This window comes from Vigna unguiculata, chromosome 5 (genome assembly GCF_037176805.1).
Source record: "Vigna unguiculata cultivar grain cowpea cultivar isolate G323 ecotype 2 chromosome 5, ASM3717680v1, whole genome shotgun sequence".
NCBI classification, from domain to species: domain Eukaryota; kingdom Viridiplantae; phylum Streptophyta; class Magnoliopsida; order Fabales; family Fabaceae; genus Vigna; species Vigna unguiculata.
The window spans coordinates 11,156,517-11,177,368 of NC_140796.1; the positions used below are offsets into that span (position 1 = coordinate 11,156,517).

At 30.1% G+C, this 20,852-nt stretch overlaps 4 protein-coding genes across 4 annotated transcripts; 2 read left to right on the forward strand and 2 right to left on the reverse strand.

Moving 5' to 3' along the window:
• Nucleotides 1-1,660: 1,660 nt before the first annotated feature.
• LOC114184349 (uncharacterized) lies at nt 1,661-7,823 on the forward strand. Its single transcript, XM_085673287.1, is given in 9 exon segments — nt 1,661-2,254; nt 2,329-2,764; nt 2,767-2,975; nt 3,060-3,149; nt 5,049-5,127; nt 6,890-6,981; nt 7,057-7,072; nt 7,528-7,664; nt 7,740-7,823. Coding segments are annotated over 9 exon segments (1,737 nt in total).
• Nucleotides 7,824-10,089: 2,266 nt separating this feature from the next.
• On the reverse strand, nt 10,090-11,084 carry LOC114183817 (3'-5' exonuclease-like). Its single transcript, XM_028070965.2, has one exon. It carries the CDS (start codon nt 11,002-11,004, stop codon nt 10,318-10,320), a length of 687 nt encoding a protein of 228 aa, XP_027926766.1. The 5' UTR covers nt 11,005-11,084; the 3' UTR covers nt 10,090-10,317.
• Nucleotides 11,085-14,854: 3,770 nt separating this feature from the next.
• On the forward strand, nt 14,855-15,485 carry LOC114184350 (uncharacterized). Its single transcript, XM_028071660.2, is given in 1 exon segment — nt 14,855-15,485. A coding segment is annotated over 1 exon segment (552 nt). The 5' UTR covers nt 14,855-14,933.
• Nucleotides 15,486-16,086: 601 nt separating this feature from the next.
• On the reverse strand, nt 16,087-19,408 carry LOC114185851 (uncharacterized). The gene is made up of 3 exons (XM_028073789.2): nt 18,610-19,408; nt 17,355-18,413; nt 16,087-16,308 (listed from the first exon to the last, which is right to left on the reverse strand). Exons 1-2 carry the CDS (start codon nt 19,290-19,292, stop codon nt 17,393-17,395), a joined length of 1,704 nt encoding a protein of 567 aa, XP_027929590.1. The 5' UTR covers nt 19,293-19,408; the 3' UTR covers nt 16,087-16,308; nt 17,355-17,392.
• Between the last annotated feature and the right edge of the window lie 1,444 nt (nt 19,409-20,852).

The following is a 20,852-nucleotide window of genomic DNA, read 5'->3' on the forward strand; positions in this document are numbered from 1 at the left end:
TGTTGTATCTATAAATAGGACTCTTCCTATCAATAATAACACAGAGATGACTTACTCCCTATTTTCTCATTCTTCATTCTCTATTCTTCCTCTCCTTTTTCTCTCTCTTATTACCTTTATTTCATAACAAATATTTAATATAAAGTATTTCGTGCCCAAGGAAGAGTCTTCTTGCGCTGTATTTGAATGTGTGTAGTCATAAATCAATTACAATCGGTTGAAAAAGACTTCATTACATTTAATACATTTCTTTTTTCTAAGTATCTTTACTCGTTTTTTGTGCTACAATATTTTGTAAGTGTCTCTTGGATGCTCGTTAATTCATATTGTTCAAAATTTTCAAGGAAACGGGTAATATTACTGGTAACCAAGCATGTGATTTTTTGTGATTAACAACATAGGTTTTGGTAATATATACATAGAGCTCTTAAATACCTCCTTAAAAATAACGTAATGTTTTGTACCGTAATTAAAATTGATTTTAAACACACTTTATTTTCAGTTTTAATTATTTTTTTCACAAACTCTTCAGCTCTTTGTTTAATTTCAGCTAATAAATAATATTCATTAAAAACATTTAAAATATACGTACAAGTTAACATGATGAGAATACTGTATAATATAATAAAAAACATTAATACATTATATATATACACACACGATAGAACAAGATAGCTGTTTAATTTTATTCATGGTAAGAAAATAATCATATTTGTATATATTATATTCATGTTAAATTAACATACCTAACATATGAAATATGATAGATCAGTGATAAATTATTTATGCATATAGAGGTATTCGTGATTTCTAACTTTCAAAACTTTTGTTATTAATCTGTACTTGATTCTTTTTTTTATTATTTAAATATTTTTCAGCAAGTTAATATTTAAAATAAAAGCTATTGAAATATAACTAATAAAATATTTTATCACAACTCTATTTTTTAATAAGATTAAATCATGTCTTTGTTCCTCATATTCATAGTAAAATATTGATTTTGTCCCTCTATTTTATTTATCTCGATCTGGTATCTATTTTAGGAAATTTGATGTAATTAAGTCCAAAAACTAACTTGTAACACCCTTCTAACATGGTTATTACACCACTAACAGAAAGAATTTTATTACATCAAATTTTCTAAAATACAGATCAAATTAAAATAAATAAAAATAAAAAGATAGATTTGATATTGTGCTACGAGAACGAGTATAACTTAGCCTTTTAATAATGATTAATACAGTAACACTTCTTCAAATTTAGGTTTTTATTAAATTTGAACTGCCCATATAATAGAAATTAATGAAACCGTAGGCGTTTAAAAAAAATAAATTATTGAGAATTCAAAATATATATATTGTGGTGCGTCTTTTAAGAGGAATGTGAACAAAAAGTTAAGAAGCTTAAGAGTTTAAGAAGCTTTAATTACAATGGAAATATTACTTAAATATTTATTAATTTTTGTAATATTTTGTTCATTAAAAACGAGTGACATTTAAGAAGTCTAATCCTATGCGTCATGGGTAGCAAACCAAAATTTTCCTTTTCAAAACCGTCTAAAATTTAGAATATCTGAATTAATTTATCATCTTGTATTTCAAAAGATGATGCTCTCTATAAGTAGCGTTTGACAAAACTGATTTGTGATTGTGAAGCCACAATGGTTAAAGATGCAACTCGATCAGGGGTTCGAGATGACACAGTTTCCCTGAAAGTTCTGATAGACAAAGAGAAAAATAAAGTCGTGTTTGCTGAAGCAGGGAAAGATTTTGCGGATGTTCTACTGAGTTTCTTAACATTGCCTTTGGGGACTATTGCTAGACTCGTGGCTAAGGAGTCCAGTGTACAACCAGTTAAAGTTGGTAGCCTGAGCACATTGTATGAAAGTGTGTCGCTTCTTGAAGAAAAATTTTTATGCATTCAAGAGTCCAAGGAAATGCTACTGCAACCAAGGAACTATATGGAACACTATTGCAAACAGCTGATGCTGAATATTGATGATACTGAGCTTAAAAGCTACTGCAACCTTTTGAACTGTGCTTGTGACGATCCACAATCTGAATTGTTTTGGGAAGCTGTAATGCGAACGTGGTTAGAAAAGGGCTTTGTGAAGGAATCTGCTTCTCTTTTAGTTTGTGATGATCTTTATATAATGCCCAATGATTTTGGAGCAAGTGCAAATTTGTTTCATATGCTTGGAATTGAAGACTTGGAGACTCTTGAGGAACAAATTGTGGATATCACCAAGGAGGAGGTATGTCATTTTTTAACTTGGTTTTTATGCTTCCATTCTTTCTATTCATTGGTTTGTTTGTTTTTTTGTCGTAGGTAGTGGACTTGCTGAAGTTTTCATTGATCTCAAGAACCCCAATGACAGATTTAATCCTAAGAAAGAAACAATATCTTGATAATTTTACCCCAATAAGCCAAAACCTGTTTGAGATTGGAAAAATACCATCTTTTGAGGGTAGGCAAGTGGTTGTGAAAATTCGAATAAGTAAATCAAATGGGAAGATTATGTTTGCTGAGGCAGAGGAAGAGTTTGTTGACTTTCTTTTAAGTTTTCTGACTTTTCCCTTGGGTGGAGTGCTTCACATGCTTGAAGGATCTTCTTCGGTAAGCTGCATAGATACATTATATAGGAGCCTGAGTGAACTGAGTTCAGAAAAATATCTGATGTCACATGAACTCAAAGACAAACTAGTTAACCCTCCTTTTTCTAAACATTTGAATCTCAGCAACCAGATATTACCTATGGGATAGGAAATTTTCCTTGTTTATATTGTGGTTGTAGAGCCTCTACCGGAGAACCTTCAAGTCTTGTTGGTTTTGTGAAAGGACCAGCAACGTACTTTGTGACAGATGACTTGGTTGTGACTCCAATGTCATCCATTTATGCTGTTTCATGTCTAAAAACACTAAAAGTACCACTCTTTGACTTGGAGGAAAGGGTGATCGCAATTGGTGTGAAAGAGGTAGGAAATTGTGGAGGCTTCTTACTGTGCATGCTGTTATTTTCTGTATGAGATTACATTAAACTCTTTGTTTGAATTGTGCAGGGTCTTGGGATATTGAAAGCTTCATTGACATCAACATCTGCTTTGACAGAAGGTCTGAAACACTTGATAAGACCATTGAATAGAAGAACGGTTCATTCACTTGCAATTTAAATCTTGGGTTAGGGAATTTGGGTTCTACAGAATTCAATTCTAGAAATATTAGAGACCTAAACTTTATAATGTTTCTGTGCTTTGTGTTTGGTGGAAGACCGTTTATCAAATATGTTATGCAATGTTTGGTCTAAAATATAATGCTATTAAGGAGTCTTTCATTTGAACAGAAGGAATGTGTTATAACATTCTTTACACTCACTCTTCTATGAAGTGTTGTTGGTCATAAGTTATGAGTAAACATTTTTAGTCATTTGAAAAATTAAGGGATTGAAACCTCTTTAAAAAAATTATAATATTTTAAATATGTGCTTTTACGTTCTCACATCATAAAAATAATAATTTTATGAAACAAATTTGTCATACTTATTTTTGGGAATTTATGTGAAAGACAGGATGTAACCTTAATAATCAATTAAATCCTACTTGAATAAAAAATAAATAAATTGTTTTACACTACCAGAAGTTTATTCCTTCCTTTCTTTTATTCTTTTTGAGTATTTTGAAAACTAAATCAAATATTCACAAGAAAGGAAAATCAGATATATGTTAAGTATTAAATGAACAAAACATTTTGGAATCTATTTTTTATATCAAAAATATATGTGTTTTTCGTATTCAGTGTTTTTTTTTTTCTGTTTTAGACATCGAAAAATGAGAGAAAAAAGCTTTGCTCTATTTAGAAAAACATCAATATGATGTAAAATCCGACAAATTGAAATTCACACTATTAAAATTTCTTTTATTACATGAGATTATCTTATAAATTGTTAAAAAAATTACAAAAAAGACTTTTTTTAACTATTTTATTCTAAGAATCTTAATTGATAATCAATTTTTTCGTGAGCAATTATTTCTTACAAAATTATAAAATTTGTAAGTATTTCTCACAAAATTTGTTGTGAAAAGTGTTTAATACAAAATATTTTGTAAAAATGTTACCAATTTCCTACAATATTTTTTATAAAAAAATCTATAAGTATTTTCTCCAAATTAAAATTTAAAACAAAATTAGTAGAAAATATAAGTGTTTTTAGTAGTGTCAAAACTATTGAGTTTTTACTAAATTCAAATTTATATAATTTTAGATTTTTTTTTCAGAATAAAAGTTTAATTAATTAAACGTTTTTCTTTCAACATCTTCACAGTTCAAAACTTGAAATAATAATAAATAATAAAATTAAAATTAAAATTTCGTAACTTACATTAAATTAAATTTCCATGTTTATTCTTTGATAAAAATCCATAACTTTTATGTTAGATTGAAGAAGAAGAAGAAAAAATATTAATAACTATTATGTTAGATTGGAAATTTATAACTATTATATTTAGAGTGGCTATAAGAAGAAGAAAAAACACTAATAACAATTTGGGTTCAGAATGAATTAAAAAACAAAACATAGGCGAATAATAATTTTGAAAATGATTTTGTTGGATGAAAAGAAGAAATTAAAAGTTCAGCAACAATTTGTTCGATGAAAAAGTTAGGTTAGTTATCATTATTTAGTTATATTTTAATTTTTTTTTCTCGGTCTAACATGATCGATATGATCGATGCAACTATTAGAAAATTTTTCATTAATCAATTTGAACAAGAATAATGTTCACAAGCAAATGCATTTTAGATTTTTTATAAAATAGATGAAGAAAACAATTGGATTAATTTTCAAAAGAAAAATAGAATGTGATATTTGAATATTAGAATTTTAAAGAAAAGAAAAGGTGAAAGAAATACTCAAGTTATATATATCCTTAAAACCGTGAATATATGTAATTTTGATGTATTAGTTAAATTAACCATCTCATAAATATTAAAGATATTTAAAACGTTTAGCCTTTAAGAATACAAATTCATAGACATTATGATTTCTCTAACAGATAGTATATATGGTACAACTCGAAGGTCATGATGAATCGTCCAAAGTTAAAGATCGAGACAAGTTGTTGGATGCTAAAGGTGCATACTGGCCAACCCAAATTAAAGGTTAAGATGAATTATCTTAAGAAGACGATAAAGACATGTCATATCGTACAAGGGATAAGTAGGCCCAAGCTAAAGGTAGAGATCGTTCAACTCAATCTGAATGTCAAGATGTATCGTCCATGATTAAAGATCAAGACGAGTCGATCAAACCGACGATCCAAATGAGATAACTCGAGTAGAAATTTGATATTGGTCGACTTGGGATAAAGGTCAAGATGTGGAAACTTAGGATGAAGGTCAAGCCGAGTTAGTAGTCTGAAGTTTGGACCTAGTTAGCCTAAGCTAAAAGTTGAATTGAGTGCCTGAATCGAAAGATCAAAACGAGTTAGCTCAAATCAAAGTTATGAATATTTTTTTATTCAAAGGAAATCCCCAAAACTTGATGAATTAAGAAAACAAAAAATATTCAACAATTTAATATTACCACAAATCTACCACTCACCTTTGGCTTCATTTTCCTTAACACAATTTGTGATGCATACATTTTCTAATGGAATTAACATGATAAAATTACTTTACACTTATCATTATTCCTCCATGCAGCAGCAAGGAAGAATTGAGTTTGACTAACAAAAGTTTCATTAAGTTTTCGACAGAAATGACAAAATTATCCATGCATGCAAATATTCGCAGATAAAATTTACTTCGAGTATAAGTGGATATTTTAAACGAATACCTACACATAATGAGTAAAAGGTAATTTAATACTTGCTTATAAACGAATCAAATGCGGATATTATAAAGTATCCGTTACTCGTAAAAGAATAAAATTTAATTTATATTTTATCAAATTTAATTTAATTAAAATTAAAATTTAATTTATCTTTCATTTAACTTATCTTATATTATATTATATTATATTGTATTGTATTATATTATATTATATATATTTAAAATTATTTAGATTTTATTTTAAAAATTTATAAACTTTCCTTTTTTAAATATGTGTGAATAGTCGTGGACATCCATAAATTCTAAAAAATCCATGAATATTTCTTATACAGGTATTCAACGGATAAGTGGATAAATAAAAGTTAATTTTTTTATTAAGGATAAAATAACGAGTAGATATTATTAGTGCCTATAAATTGCTTGTTATATCACATAATTTAAAAGTTAACATTTATGTTTATGATCTACTTTTTATATGGTCAAACAGTATAATATAACACTTGTTTACGTTTACATATTTCGTGAGAAATTTAATATAATAATTAAATATATAGTTTTTCCCTTCAATAAAAGGTTATTGAATCTGTCATTTTTTTAAAATTTGATAGTCTTTGGCTGTTGGTTGGTTATAAAATTTGAATATTTAATATAAAGTATTTCGTGCCCAAGGAAGAGTCTTGCACTGTATTTGAATGAGTATGGTCATAAAGCAATTACAATCGGTTGGAAAAGATCTCATTACATTTAATACATTTTTTTTTTAAGTATCTTTACTCTTTGTTTGTGCTACAATATGTTGTAAGTGTCTCTTGGATGCTCGTTAAGTCATATTCATCCGTTCAAAATTTTCAAGGAACCGTGTATTACTAGTAACCATGCATGTGATTTTTACAAGTCTTGATTTACAATATAGGTTTTGGTAATATGTGCATAGAGCTCTTAAATACCTCCTTTAAAAATAACGTAATGCTTTTATTGCAATTAAAATTGATTTTAATCAAAATTTATTTTCAGTTTTTATTACTTTTTTCCCCAAACTCTTCACCTCTTTGTTTAATTTCAGCTAATAAAGAGTATTCACCTCTTTTTCATGATCTTGGAATTGAAGACATGGAGACTCTTGAGGAACAAATTGTGGATATCACCAAGAAGGAGGTATGTCATTTTTTAACTTGGTTTTTATACTTTCATTCTTTCTTTTCTTTGGTTTGTTCATTTTTTTTACTCCAGGTATTGGACTTCTCAAGTTTTCATTGATCTCGAGGACTCCTATGACAGATTTAATCTTAAGAAATAAACAACATCTCGGTAATTTTTCCACTATAAGCCAAAACCTGTTTGGGATTGGAAATATACCATATGCTGAGGGTAGGAAAATGGTTGTGAAAATACAAATAAGAAAATCAAATGGGAAGATTCTGTTTTCTGAAGCAGAGGAAGAGTTTGTTAACTTTCTTTTTAAGTTTTCTGAGTTTTCCCTTGGGTGGAGTACTTCACATGCTTGAAGGATTTTCATCGGTATGGTGCATGGATAGATTATATAAGAGCCTGAATGAACTGAGTTCAGACAAATATCTTATGTCACATGATCTCAAAGACAAACTAGCTATAATCTTGTGATCAGCAACCATATATTACCAATTGAGTTAGAAAGTTTATCTTCTTCTGGACAATCTTAAAGTGTTCCTGGATTTGTGAAAGGACCAGGGATGTACAAGGTCACAGATGACTTGGTTGTGACACCAATGTCATCCATTTCTGTTGTTTCATGTCTAAAAACATTGAAAGTACCTCTCTTTGACTTGGAGGAAAGGGTCATTGCAATTGGTGTGAAGGAGGTAAGAAACTGTTTCTTATATCCATTTATGATGTTATTTTTTGTATGAGATTATATGACAGTTTGAATTGTGCAGGGTCTTGGGATATTGAAAGCTTCATTGACCTCAACATTTGCGTTGACAGAAGGTCTGAAACACTTGATAAGACCCATTAACTAGAAGAACGGTTCAATCACTTCCAGTTTAAATCTTGGGTTATGGAATTTGAGTTCTACAGAATTCAATTCTAGATATATTAGAGCCCTAGTCTTTATAATGTTACTGTTCTTTGTGTTTGGTGGAATCCGTTTTATCATATATATTATGCCATGTTTGGTCAAAAATTTAATGTTATTAACGACTCTAATATTCTGTTCTGTTTTATTGATGATACGTTTGAATGGAAAGAGTGAGTTATAAAATATATTTCTCTGAAGTGATGTTTGTCGTTTTAGTCGTTTGCAAAATTAAGGATTGAAACCTCTTAAAAAATAAAAGCTTTTTTTATAATATTTTAAACATGTCCTTTTACGTTCTCACATAATAAAAATAATAATTTATGAAACAAATGATTAGAGAATGTAACCCTAATAATTAATTAAATCCTACTTCCATAAAAAAAATTGTTTTACATTACCAGAATTTATTCCTTCATTTCTGTTATTCTTTTTTAGTATTTTAAAACCTAAATCAAATATTTACATTAAAGAAAAAAAAAAGCTTGCAAAATGAAATTCAAAACTACTGAGTTTATACTAAATTCATATTTTTATAATTTTACTTTTTTTTTTCAGAATAAAAGTTTAATTATTTAAATTTCCGGATTAACAAGTCTCTTCGAGATAGTGAACTTGTTAAATATCTTTTTCATCTTTCATTTATAAATTAATTTCTTTCGACCTCTTCATAGCTTACGGCAGCAACCAAAACATAAAATAGTAGTAATAATAATAAAAATATTAAAATTGAAAGTGCATAACTTACTATTAAATTAAATTTCCATGTTTATTCTTTGATGAAAATGCATAACCGTTATGTGTTTATTCTTTGATAAAAATTTATAACCATTATGTTAGATTGAAGAAGAAGAAAAAACATTAATAACTATTATGTTAGATTGAAAATTTATAACTATTATATTTAGAGTGGCTATAAGAAAACGAGAAAACATTAATAATAATTTGGGTTTAGAGTGAAATCAAGAAGTTTAAGTGAATAACAATTTTGAAAATGATTTTGTTGGATGAAAAGAAATTAATAGTTTATAAAAAAATTGTTGGATATTTAGTTATATTTTTATTTTATTTTTTTCTCTGTCTAACATGATTGATGCAACTATTAGAAAGATTTTATCGTTCACAAGCAAATGCATTTTAGATATAGATGAAGAAAACAGTTGGATTAATTAAGCAAGATATGTTTCAAGAGAAAAAGAAAATTAGAATGTGACATTTTAGAATTTTAAAGAAAAGAAAAGGCGTAATAAAATACTCAAGTTATATGTATCGTTGAGACCTTGAATATATGTAATTTTGATGTATTAATTAATTAACTAATTCATTAATATTAAAGATATTTAAAATGTTTAGCCTTTCAGAATACAGATTGGCCATTGACACTACGATCTCTCTAAAAGATCACGAAAAGAGTTTTTTTCATATTTAATACAACATTTATTTGTGACTAAATGACTTTAAATTTAATATTCAAACTGAATTTTGAAGTTCATAAACATCACTACAAATTGAAGCAAAGAATATACCAAATTTTCTTTATAACTTCACTCCTTTAGTTTCTGAATTCTTTTTTCCAGGTCCGAGCCAAGATGGCTAGTCACGGGCATCGTTACCAGATAATTAAAAGATTTTTTAATGTTTTGAGTTGTAACATATTCAGATGATTTTTTTTTTTTTCGTTTTAGTAAACAAAATTTCACCTTGTAATTATCATTTTTTTTTAATATTGATCCCTTTATGCTATTTGAGCAATTCTAATATTACAAAAAAGTATTAAATTTTCTCAAATTAAAAGCCAATATATAATTTTAAAAATTATAATATAATCAAATAATCCATGAAGAACCGACCAGTTTAGGGATTAGGGTTATAACAATTTTATTAAAAACAAGATTTCGGTTTTATCAAATACAGAAGAATGGGTTGCTCAAAACTCAGGTAAATTTTCTTCATCCCATCTAATTACTGATCACATTTGTCATATTTCTAATTTACTGTCCTATTTCCTTTTTTTTTATTTCACTCATTCTATAAATGATATTATTCTATACTACCCAAGCAATCTATTTAAATTATTTTTCACACATAAAAAGCACAATCCAAAATCAAATAAAACCTTGTTATCACGAGTTCATCGGATCAACAACATAAACATAACCAGTAGCAACATAAATATATATATATATATATATATATAACAACACAGGATATAAAGGCATGGAAATGTAATTAGTGCGGCTAAGCACATAAATTGTCATTAATAAGTAAATATGCTAGGAATGGTTTCTCTGTAAGCATTTAAAAGAAAAATAAAATAAGAATTAAAATTAACTTTTTTTCGTAATTGTTGTTTTCAATGTATACAAAAGTCAATTGTTTTCTTTTACTTCTCTTTCCTAAAAATACGAGCAGAGGAACCATGCTATTAATTAATTAACTTACACGCTCAGACTGCGTCCAATCTCGTAAGAGAGAAAAGCATCCACTGTAGCATACTGAACCTGCTGTGGAGTGAGCCAGGGATTGTCCCACCTACTCCTCGTGATCCGTTTGGGCTTCTCAACCTCCAAACCCAGCACACGGAGGCCCAACGATTTAATCCCCGCTCGGTTCAGCTCCCTGTCACGAAGCTTCTCTGCCGCGAGAGAGCGAAGATCCTGAATATTAACTACATGGAGATTGTAGTCTTCTAGAAGCTTCTCAGCATCTTCTTCGATTCCAACACCAACGAAAGTTACATTGCGATCGGCGAGGAAGGAAACTAGGGAAGGAGGAATGGAAGGGGAGTGAAGGATCTGGAAGACGAGGCAGTGTTGGCCGAGGCAGAGTTGAAGTGTGGCGACGGGGTTCTGCATGTTGCGCTGCGTGTTGGGCCGCCACTCGATGTCCAGGCCCACCATGAGCCCAGTTTGATGGCTGCGGATGTTGTTGGATATCCAGGAGTGGACAAGGGAGGGATCGGATGTGAGGAGGGTGTGGATGGTGTGGGTGTGGAAAGTAACATCGTATAGATTGTGGGTATCGTAGGGTAGGCAGTGATCCACCACGCTTATGGTGGCAACGCGGGTGGGGGTGGGGATTACTGAGTTGATCGGAACGCCGTTGTGGTCCAGCATCTCTGACATGCTCTGAGTTGGGGAAAAGCGGAGAGAGATAGGGTTTGAAGCTGGATAGTGCGAATTTGGATTTTGATTCCCTACTTATACAAATGATTATACAGTTATACTTAAGGGGATCAAATAATTTTTTTACCCGTGAATATATGATATTTTAAATTTGTATCTTGGAATTGTGAAATCTTTTGTCTTTTGGAGGAAAACACGGTCCATTACTAAATTAGAAAATTACTACTATATCACAGTCAATAATTAGAAAATTTTATATAATTAATGTTACTTCATGCGGTTTTTTTTTAATTATTTTGAACTGTAAAATATTTTTAAAAATTACACACGTTATGTTATTATAAAAAGGATATTCACTTTTGTATTTATATCTAATTATTTCAGTTTTATTTTAATTATTATTTTAAAAATTAATTATTTTATAAATAATTTACTTTTAACTTTATTGTTTTAACAATTATTTTAAAATTTCTGTTATATATATATTTTTAATTTTATAATTAATAATTATTTTAAAAATTAATTATATATTTTTTTAATGATAATAACTCAAATTTTATAAAAGTTAAAAAATATGAATATAAATGCACAATAATATCTGTATTTTGGTTAGTTATTAACAAAGTATATTTAAAAAATAATATTAAAAATATAATAATAATGTCATGAGTAATCATTGTGTATTAAAATATTTATTAATTTATAATGACAACAACTAATTGAAGAAAATATTTCAAAAATCATACTGCGATGATTTAGTTCTCTTTTATTTCTATTTTATGATTAACTTTTTTACTATTAGTTTAGCTTTATTTTAAAAAATTTAAAAACTTTTTGTAAAGTTTTGTCTCAAACAATAAGGGTAGAGATGGTACTGTAAGGGATACAAAACGAATTTCATCATTTTGTATTCATTCTCTAGTAAAACATTCATTCACATATTTACATAACACTTCTATATTATCTCATCTTCATTGAATAATGATATATTTGTATTCATTTCTGTATCAATTTCTTACTATTTTAATACCATCTAATTATTGTTTATAAAAATTAAAAAGTCATGACAAAAAACATCATATTATGAAATATTTAATATCAAATTATGTATTCTTATTTTTTTAATATTAAATATTTAGAAAAAAAGAAATATATATATATATATATATATATATCATGAAAATCAAAATATTTACAAATTCTTTTGCAAAATGTTAATGAAATGGAATTCATAAAATTAAAATTTATTTTTAAAAAATTATAATAAAAGTAAGTATCCAAGCTTAAAAATATTTTAAATATCTCTTTAATTTTCTTCTCAAAATTCTAATAATTTTTTTTTCATACATTAATATAAATTATAATACACCACTTTAATGAAATTGCATAAAAAATAAGTATTAAACTAATCATAATTAAAATTTAACATAAATATTTTATCTTTTGAACTTCAATTTATGTTGGATGATGATAAATAAGATTCATCACAAAGATATCAAGTTATTATAATATAGTAATAAAATGTCTTTATATAATTGCGGTGATAAAATTACATTTTTAATAAGGAGTTAGAAAATAGGGTTAAATATGTTTTTGGTCCCTCAAGTTTCAGTGAAATTTGGAATTAGTCCCTCTTCGAAATTTTATACCAATTTAGTCATTCATCTTTAGAAATGCGTGGATTTAGGCTTTCTTGTCAAATTTTGTTAAGTTTATTTGACATTTTAAACGCATTTTATGATAATATTTAATACCATGGCCCAGAATATCTCAGCCAAGTAGTTTGATACCATACCTACACATCATTATCTACTAGCTAAAAGTAGGAGCATCTCATCCTAACCTATTCCACATACAAGACTCTTGTTGCATTTCATTTATTGCAAGCCTAGGGCTAGTTTATTGTGCAGGACTTGCACATCTCGAATTGTGAATTGTGCAGGACTTACTCATCTCGACCTAGTTAAGGGGTCCTAAGACGTGGTAATGTATGGATACAAGACTCTTGTTGCATTTCATTTATTGTGACCCTAAGGAGTTAATGTATTATACAAGGACCTAGTTAAGGGGTCCTAAGACGTGGTAATGTATGGATACAAGACTCTTGTTGCATTTCATTTATTGTGACCCTAAGGAGTTAATGTATTATACAGGGGGTCCTAAGACCTAATAATGTATTATGTTGGACTTGCACCTTTTAGCCAAGATGTACCATCTTGGCTAAATAGATGATTGTTTCCCAAACTCCTTCCCTTTTTTCCTATGAAAGGTTTGATACATCTCAATCAAGGTGGGTCTAATACATCCCGACCAATAACTTGGTGAGTTTTAGATATAGGGTTAGATCCATCTCACCCAAGGTAACCTGATACATCTCAACCAAGGTAACCTAATACATCTCAACCAAGAAAAATAAGGGTGTGAGATTATAACATCTTAGACAAGGACCTGCTAGCTTGCACAAGGAGATAATACACGTGATTAACGTTTGTGACAGTTACAACAGAGTATTCATTAGCATTTATGAAAGAATCTAAATGTTCCTAAAGGTAGTTAATCAGTCAGATTTATAAAGATGAGTCAGTATCACTAAGATGTATTTATATCTTGATTTCTTTGCTATTACTAAAAGCATCACATACTTCTCTATCAGTGACTTGATACACGCCAAAGTACTAAAAGTCCTTGCAGGTACTCGCTTCCCAGAGTACTTATAGGTCCCTTTGACTCACAATATCAGATCAAGTGAGGATGTCTCAATCTCAAAGACTCAACACATCTCGACAAGCAGCGGGCTAACTATACCATATCTTGAAAGATAAATCGATCATAAAAAAACATTTTTTTTCTTTTGTAAAAAGAGGATATAAATAATTTTGTAAAAGAAGGAAATAGACAAAATCTTTTAATTATCAATTTGAAGTAAGAGAAATACTCTCCTGGTTGTTGTAATATGATGGTTAGCAAATGGAACGAGATTATGATAATATAATTGTCAAGTAAATTCGATAAATATGAAAATTGTTAGTCTTTGAATTTAGATCTTACGACAAACTTTTTGAAGTGATTGAGTTTTTTATTTGTAATTATATATATAATACAACTATGATGATGAATTGAATATTGCATGACAAATTTTAAGATGAAAAACCTTTAATAAAATGATAATTTATGATTATAAATTTTGTTGAGATATATTATAAAAATTGTGTGAAACATTAACAATGTAGGTTTTGGTAATATATGCATAGGGCTCTTAAATACCTCCATAAAAAAATAGCGTGATACTTTTTATTGTAAGATAATTGTTTAATTGTATTCATGATAAAAAAATAATTATTTATGTAAATATTATATTCATCCTAAATTAACATAACTAACATTTGAAAATATGATAGATCAGTGATAAATTATTTATATACATAGAGGTATTCATGATTTCGAATTTTCAAAAATTTGGTTATTAACCTGTTCTCGAATGCGATTTATTATTTAAATGTGTTTTAGCATGTTAATATTAAAATAATAAGCCATTAAACTAAGTGATAAAATATTTTATCACAACTCTATTTTTTTAATAATGATTGATGCTTTTCAAATTTAGTTTTTATTTTCAATGCCCATATAATAGAAATTTACTTCTTTAAAATGGAAATTAATGAAAACTTAAGCGTTTAAAAAAAAAATTATTGATAATTTAAAAAAAAAAAATTATTGTTGTGAGTCTTTTAAGAGGAATGTGAAGAAAACGTTAAGACGGGAGTAAATAGAAGATAAAGAGTTTAAGAAGCTTTAATTACAATGGAAATATTATTTAAATATTTATTAATTTTTGTAATATTTATTAAAGAGTGACATTTAAGATTTCTAATACTATGTATATACATATATGGTTATATATACACAGTATATATCATCTATAATATTACATGAAAATTTCTAATTTCAAACGATAATGCTCTGAGTAGAGTTTGGCAAAGCTGACTTGTGATTGTGAAGCCACGATGGCTGAAAATGCAACTCAATCAGGGAATGAAGATCACACAGTTTCCCTGAAAGTTCCGGTAGACAAAGAGAAAAACAAAGTTGTGTTTGCTGAGGCAGGGAAATATTTTGTGGATGTTCTACTGAGTTTCTTAACATTGCCTTTGGGAACTATTGCTAGACTCGTGGCTAAGGAATCCAATGTACAACCAGTTAAAGTTGGCAGCCTGAGCACATTGTATGAAAGTGTGTTGTATCTCGAAGACAATTTTTTATGTGTACAAAGGTACAAGGAAATGCTACTGCAACCAAGGAACTCTACGGAAGATTATTGCCAAAAACTGATGCTGAATATTGATGACACTGAGTCTAAACGCTACTACTTTTGTGAGAACTTGTTGAACTGTGGTTGTGGAGAATTAATGAAGAGGATGGTGAGATCTTTATTCAAACTGAGTTTAGAAAATGGCTTTGTGAAGGAAGCAATATCTTGGTAATTTTACCCCAATAAGCCCAAATATGCTTGAGATTGGAAAAATACCATCTGTTGAGGGTAGGCAAATGGTTGTGAAAATACAGATAAGAAAATCAAATGGGAAGATTGTGTTATCTGAAGCAGAGGAAGAGTTTTTCTCACTTTTCCCTTGGGTGGAGTGCTTCACAGGGTTGAAGGATTTTCTTCAGTAAGCAGCATAGATAGATTATATAGGAGCCTGGATGAACTGAGTTCAGACAGAGATCTAATCTCCTGTGAACCTAAAGACAAACTAGCTAGCCCTCTATGTGCTCCACATTTTAATCTCAGCAACCAGATACTACCAATTGGGTAGAAAGTTTTCCTTCAACTGGAGAATTTCAAGTCTTTTTGGATTTGTGAAAGGACCAGCGATGTAAATGGTGACAGATGAGTTGGTTGTGAATTGTAGTAACTGTGGCTAAGCACATACATTGTCATTAAAAAGTAAATATGCTAATAATGGTTTCTCTCTAAGCATTTATAAGAAAATAAAATAAGCATTAAAATTAACTTTTTCTTTTGTAATTATTATTTTAAAATTATACATGTAACACCCAGATTTAGTAGCATAACACTACTAATTAAAGCATTACAAATTAGGTATTAAGCATAGATCATCACTGAAATGTATACATTGTATTTTACAATTCTCTGAACAAAATATTCAGTCTTTCAAAATTTAGAACCTGTTTTAATACTCAAAGGAATGTATAAAACACAACTATATAAATAGAGGTAGATACAACTCCTAACAGTCCTCTAACAATCTCACTGCAACCCACCACTCCTACCTATACCAACCTCTGCTTAGGTATAATATACGATCAGCGCAGGTAGACGAACCACAACCAACACAGAAAGCGGGATAAGCTAGTGTTATTATAATAGACCATACAAGATATAAATCATCTTATAGCATAGGTAATTTGTCATCATTATGACATGTCAATCACATATAACAAAATAAAAAATTTATACAACACATGCCCTCACTGGCATCAATATAAAACCATAGCCCACACGACTATCATGACCTAGACATTTGACTTCATTTCCAAAAGATATGTATATTGAGTAGATTTTGCACTTGTCCTACCACACTCTCAAGGAGTCCGCTCTTATAGAGCGATGAACTAGGACTAATGTCCCCGTCAAGTATGAAGAGATAAATTCTTTTTATCTGCGTCATTCAATCATGTTTCATACCAAAACACCAGAAATCTCTCTCAACTCTCACAACTACATATATTCCTCTATCTGAGTTAGATACTAGCAAAGTCAGTATAATCTCCTTAAATCCCCTTCAATACACCCTAAAGACACATATATTGAGTAGACTCAGAGATTTTGCACTTGTCCTATCATACTCCCAAGGAGTCCGCTCTTATAAAGCGATGAACTAGGACTAATGTCCCCCTCAAGTATGAGGGGATAAATTCTTTTTATCTGCGTCATCCAATCATGTTTCATACCAAAACATCAGATTATAGGAATCTCTCTCGACTCTCACAACTACATATATTCCTCCACGTGAGTTGGATACTAGCAAAGTCAGTATAATCTCCTTAAATCCCCTTCAATACACCCTAAATTCACTTAGTGTAGTACTTTCTCCCTGGAAAGCAACTACACTCTCATCACTTCATACAGTTTCATACATCATATAGTTCAATTCCCATAGTAAAGCAATTATTTATACATATAGAAAACTATTTTCTTCATATTTCTCATTTCAACAAATCCATCACATGTATATAAAATCTAAAACAATTTATTTCCCATTATTCATATCCATGCATCATATACCTTTGCTTAAGCTATTCTATACAAAGAATTTAAAGCATATTACCTTCATATTTTTAATCATGGAAAGTCAGTACACTCTTATCAAATACATTCAACACTTTCACCCTCCACCCTTCCTTGTTGCACTCTCCCTGTATCAAGTTGTTCTCCCCTGTTCGGACAATCTCGGGCTAGATGTCCTCCTCTTTGACACACATAACACTTCTTATCAGTAAGCTGATGACAATCCTTTGTATCAAGTTGTTCTCCCCTGGTTGGGCAATCTCGGGCTAGATGCCCTCCACTTTGACACACATAACACTTCTTATCAGATTTTTTATCAGCATGACAATCCTTTACCAAATGAGGTCCATCACAACGACGACACCTCTTCTCCACCACTTGGGGTCTGCCACCATTTTCTCCTCTTTGTTGTACTTCTCCTGTAGCAACTTGTCCTTTCCTATCTGGACAAACTCTTGCATAATGGCCTTCCTTCTGACACACAAAACACTTCTTTTCTGCCGATTGTTTAGAACAATTTCCTTGAAGATGTGACCTTTTACATCGATAACACTTCATACTCATGGATTCTGACTGCAAAGGTTGGGAAGAGGATGCCCCAGTCCTCTGATACGGAGATCTATCACCTGGCTTATGCTGATTTCTCTTGGCCATCTCTCCTGAAGATTCTCCCTTCTGTTGGCAAACCACCCCGTTAGGCACAACTTCTGACCTCTTCACCATTTCTGCTCTCTCTTCCAGAGGAGAAAACTCTCCAACACAGGGAACAGATGCAGCAGTAGTTACTCTGGCAGCTTCCCACTGCTGCATGAAAGTCCGATGAGTTTCAACTATCACTGCACTTTGATGTTGTATAGCAGCGGCCATTGTCTCTATGGCCCTTGCTATTCCACACATCTCAGAAGGTTGGAAAGTGGCAGGAGGTCTAGGAGTCATTGCTATTCCACACATCTCAGAAGGCTGGGAAGAGAAAGGAGGTTTAGGAGCCATTGCTATTCCACACATCTCAGAAGGCTGGGAAGAGATAGGAGGTCTAGGAGTCATTGCTATTCCACACATTTCATAAGGCTGGGAAGAGGCATCAGGTGTAGGAGTCAATCTGGTCTCACATAAAGAAAAACTCAGAAACTACTCTTAACTTTTAAACAAACACATATCACAACCATAAAAACAAAGCAAAACAGAAACACAACAACTTCTGTTCTGGTCTCTAACAATACAAGTAAAAAAAAAAAATCTTTTATTTTTCTTTCCTAAAGATGGGATCAGAGGAACAATGCGACTTATTAACTTACACACTCAAACTGCGTCCAATCTCGTAAGACAGAAAGGCATCAACCGTAGCATACTGAACCTGCTGTGGAGTGAGCCTGGGATTGTCCCACCAACTCCTCGTGATCCGTTTGGGCTTTTCAACATCCAAATCCAGCACGCGGAGGCCCAACGACTTAATCCCGGCCCGGTTCAGTGTCGTGTCACGAAGCTTCTCCGCAGCGAGAGAGCGAAGGTCACGAATATTAACAACTCGGATATTGTAGTCTCCTAGAAGCTTCTTGGCGTCTTCTTGGATCCCAACGCCAAAGAAGGTGACATTGGGATCGGCGAGGAAGGAAACAAGGGAAGGAGGGATGGAAGGGGAGCGAAGGATCTGGAAGACGAGGCAATGTTGGCCCAGGCAGAGTTGGAGCGTGGCGACGGGGTTCTGCATGTTCCGCTGCGTGTTGGGCCGCCATTCGATGTCCAGACCCACCATGAGCCCAGTTTGATGGCTGCGAACATTGGTGGAGATCCAGGAGTGGACGAGGGAGGGATCGGAGGTGAGGAGGGTGTAGATGGTGTGGGTGTTGAAAGTGACATCGTATAGGTTGTGGGTGTTGTAGGGGAGGCAGTGATCCACCACGCTTATGGTGGAAACGCGGGCGGGTGTGGCGTTTACCGAGCTGATGGGAACGCCATTGTTGTCCAGCATCTCTAGCATGCTCTGAATTGGGGAAAAGCGGAGGGAATTAGGGTTTGAAACTAAATTGAAAGTTTTTGGATTTTGAAGGGCTGCTACTTTTACAAATGATTATGCTTACAGGTGTTTTCATATTTTTTTACTTGTTTTCTAAACACTATCCATTACTTTTATATATATATATATATATATATATATATATATATAAAGATTAAAAGTTATCTTAAAAAAAGTGTGTATGTATATATTCATATTGGAAAATATAAAAATTAGGTTAAATATTATTTTATCGTCTTCTAAAATTTTTTAAATTCAATTACATCATAATTTTTATTTTTCATTCGGTTCGCTCCGCTCTACAAATGTTTAGTTTGATTATTTATATTAGATTAACGATAACGTCTTATATGTCATAAGTCAATTTCTGATATTTTCAAATTTTTAATTATTTTTTATTTTTTATAAAAAAATAAATTGTCACATATTATTGAAGTGTTATGACACTCTAAGTATCATGTGTCAAACTCATATGTCACGTATTCATAGAATGTTAGGTGTCATTATTAATGTTATAATATATGACAATATTTTATATTTAATTTATAAAATTTAATTGTATAATTTTAAAAATAAAAAGTTAATTGATCTAAATAAAAATGAAAGTTTTAAAAGTAGTTTTTTCTTCTATTTATTTCTATATTTAATACTTACGTATGCGATGTATACTGACTCATTTATTCTTTTGATATTTCAATTATTTTTGTTCTTTATATTTAATTTACTTTCACTATATAACGATTTCTTTATTCTTTAATTTATTTGTATTTCTGTTAATCATTTTTTTCTTCAATTATATGCTATTCAATTATATACTATTCTAGTTTTTATGTTTCTTTTGTTTAAATTATTTAGTAACATATCATTCAAGTATTGATTTAAAGTTATTCTTTTATAGTTTTTATAGTTTTTTATTTTGCACTATATTATAATTTTTTAAGACAATGTCACTTTTTTCATAATTTAAACTAAACAATTTAGATAAAGGAGAATAATTAAAGAAAATAAACTAAACCCACCAAATTTGGATAGGAGGAAGGTATGTATAACTTTTTTTATTATTTACGTATTTTTATTAATTATTCTTTAATTTTTGTTTAGAATGATTATATAAAATATTGTTAAGACAATGTATAACACTCTTTCACCATTTCACTTATTCTTGAAACTATATCAAAATATTTTAGAGCATACTCTTTAAATTTAAAAATAATTTAATATATTGATTAGAGGATTCTAGAAATATTAATTAGATAACTCTTTTCATGTATAAATTAGATGAGTATATCAATACACATTAGACAAATTTGTTTATTCACTTATTAGATTAATATTGTAATACACATTAGATGGTCTATTCATATATTGATTAGAAGAATATAGTGAAAAACATTAGACGATATTAGATAAGTCTATCCATATATTTATTAGATGTGTATAACAAAAAACATTAAACGGATAATTTCATACATTGATTATATAAGTCTAAGAATACATATTATACAAGTATGTCCATACACTGAT

Coding starts and splice junctions, on each gene's coding strand:
- LOC114183817 (XM_028070965.2), bottom strand. CDS start 11,004: ATGTCAGAGATGCTGGACCACAACGGCGTTCCGATCAACTCAGTAATC.
- LOC114185851 (XM_028073789.2), bottom strand. CDS start 19,292: ATGCTAGAGATGCTGGACAACAATGGCGTTCCCATCAGCTCGGTAAAC. Junction 18,414..18,609: donor ATTGGACGCAGTTTGAGTGT/GTAAGTTAATAA, acceptor ATGTGAGACCAG/ATTGACTCCTACACCTGATG.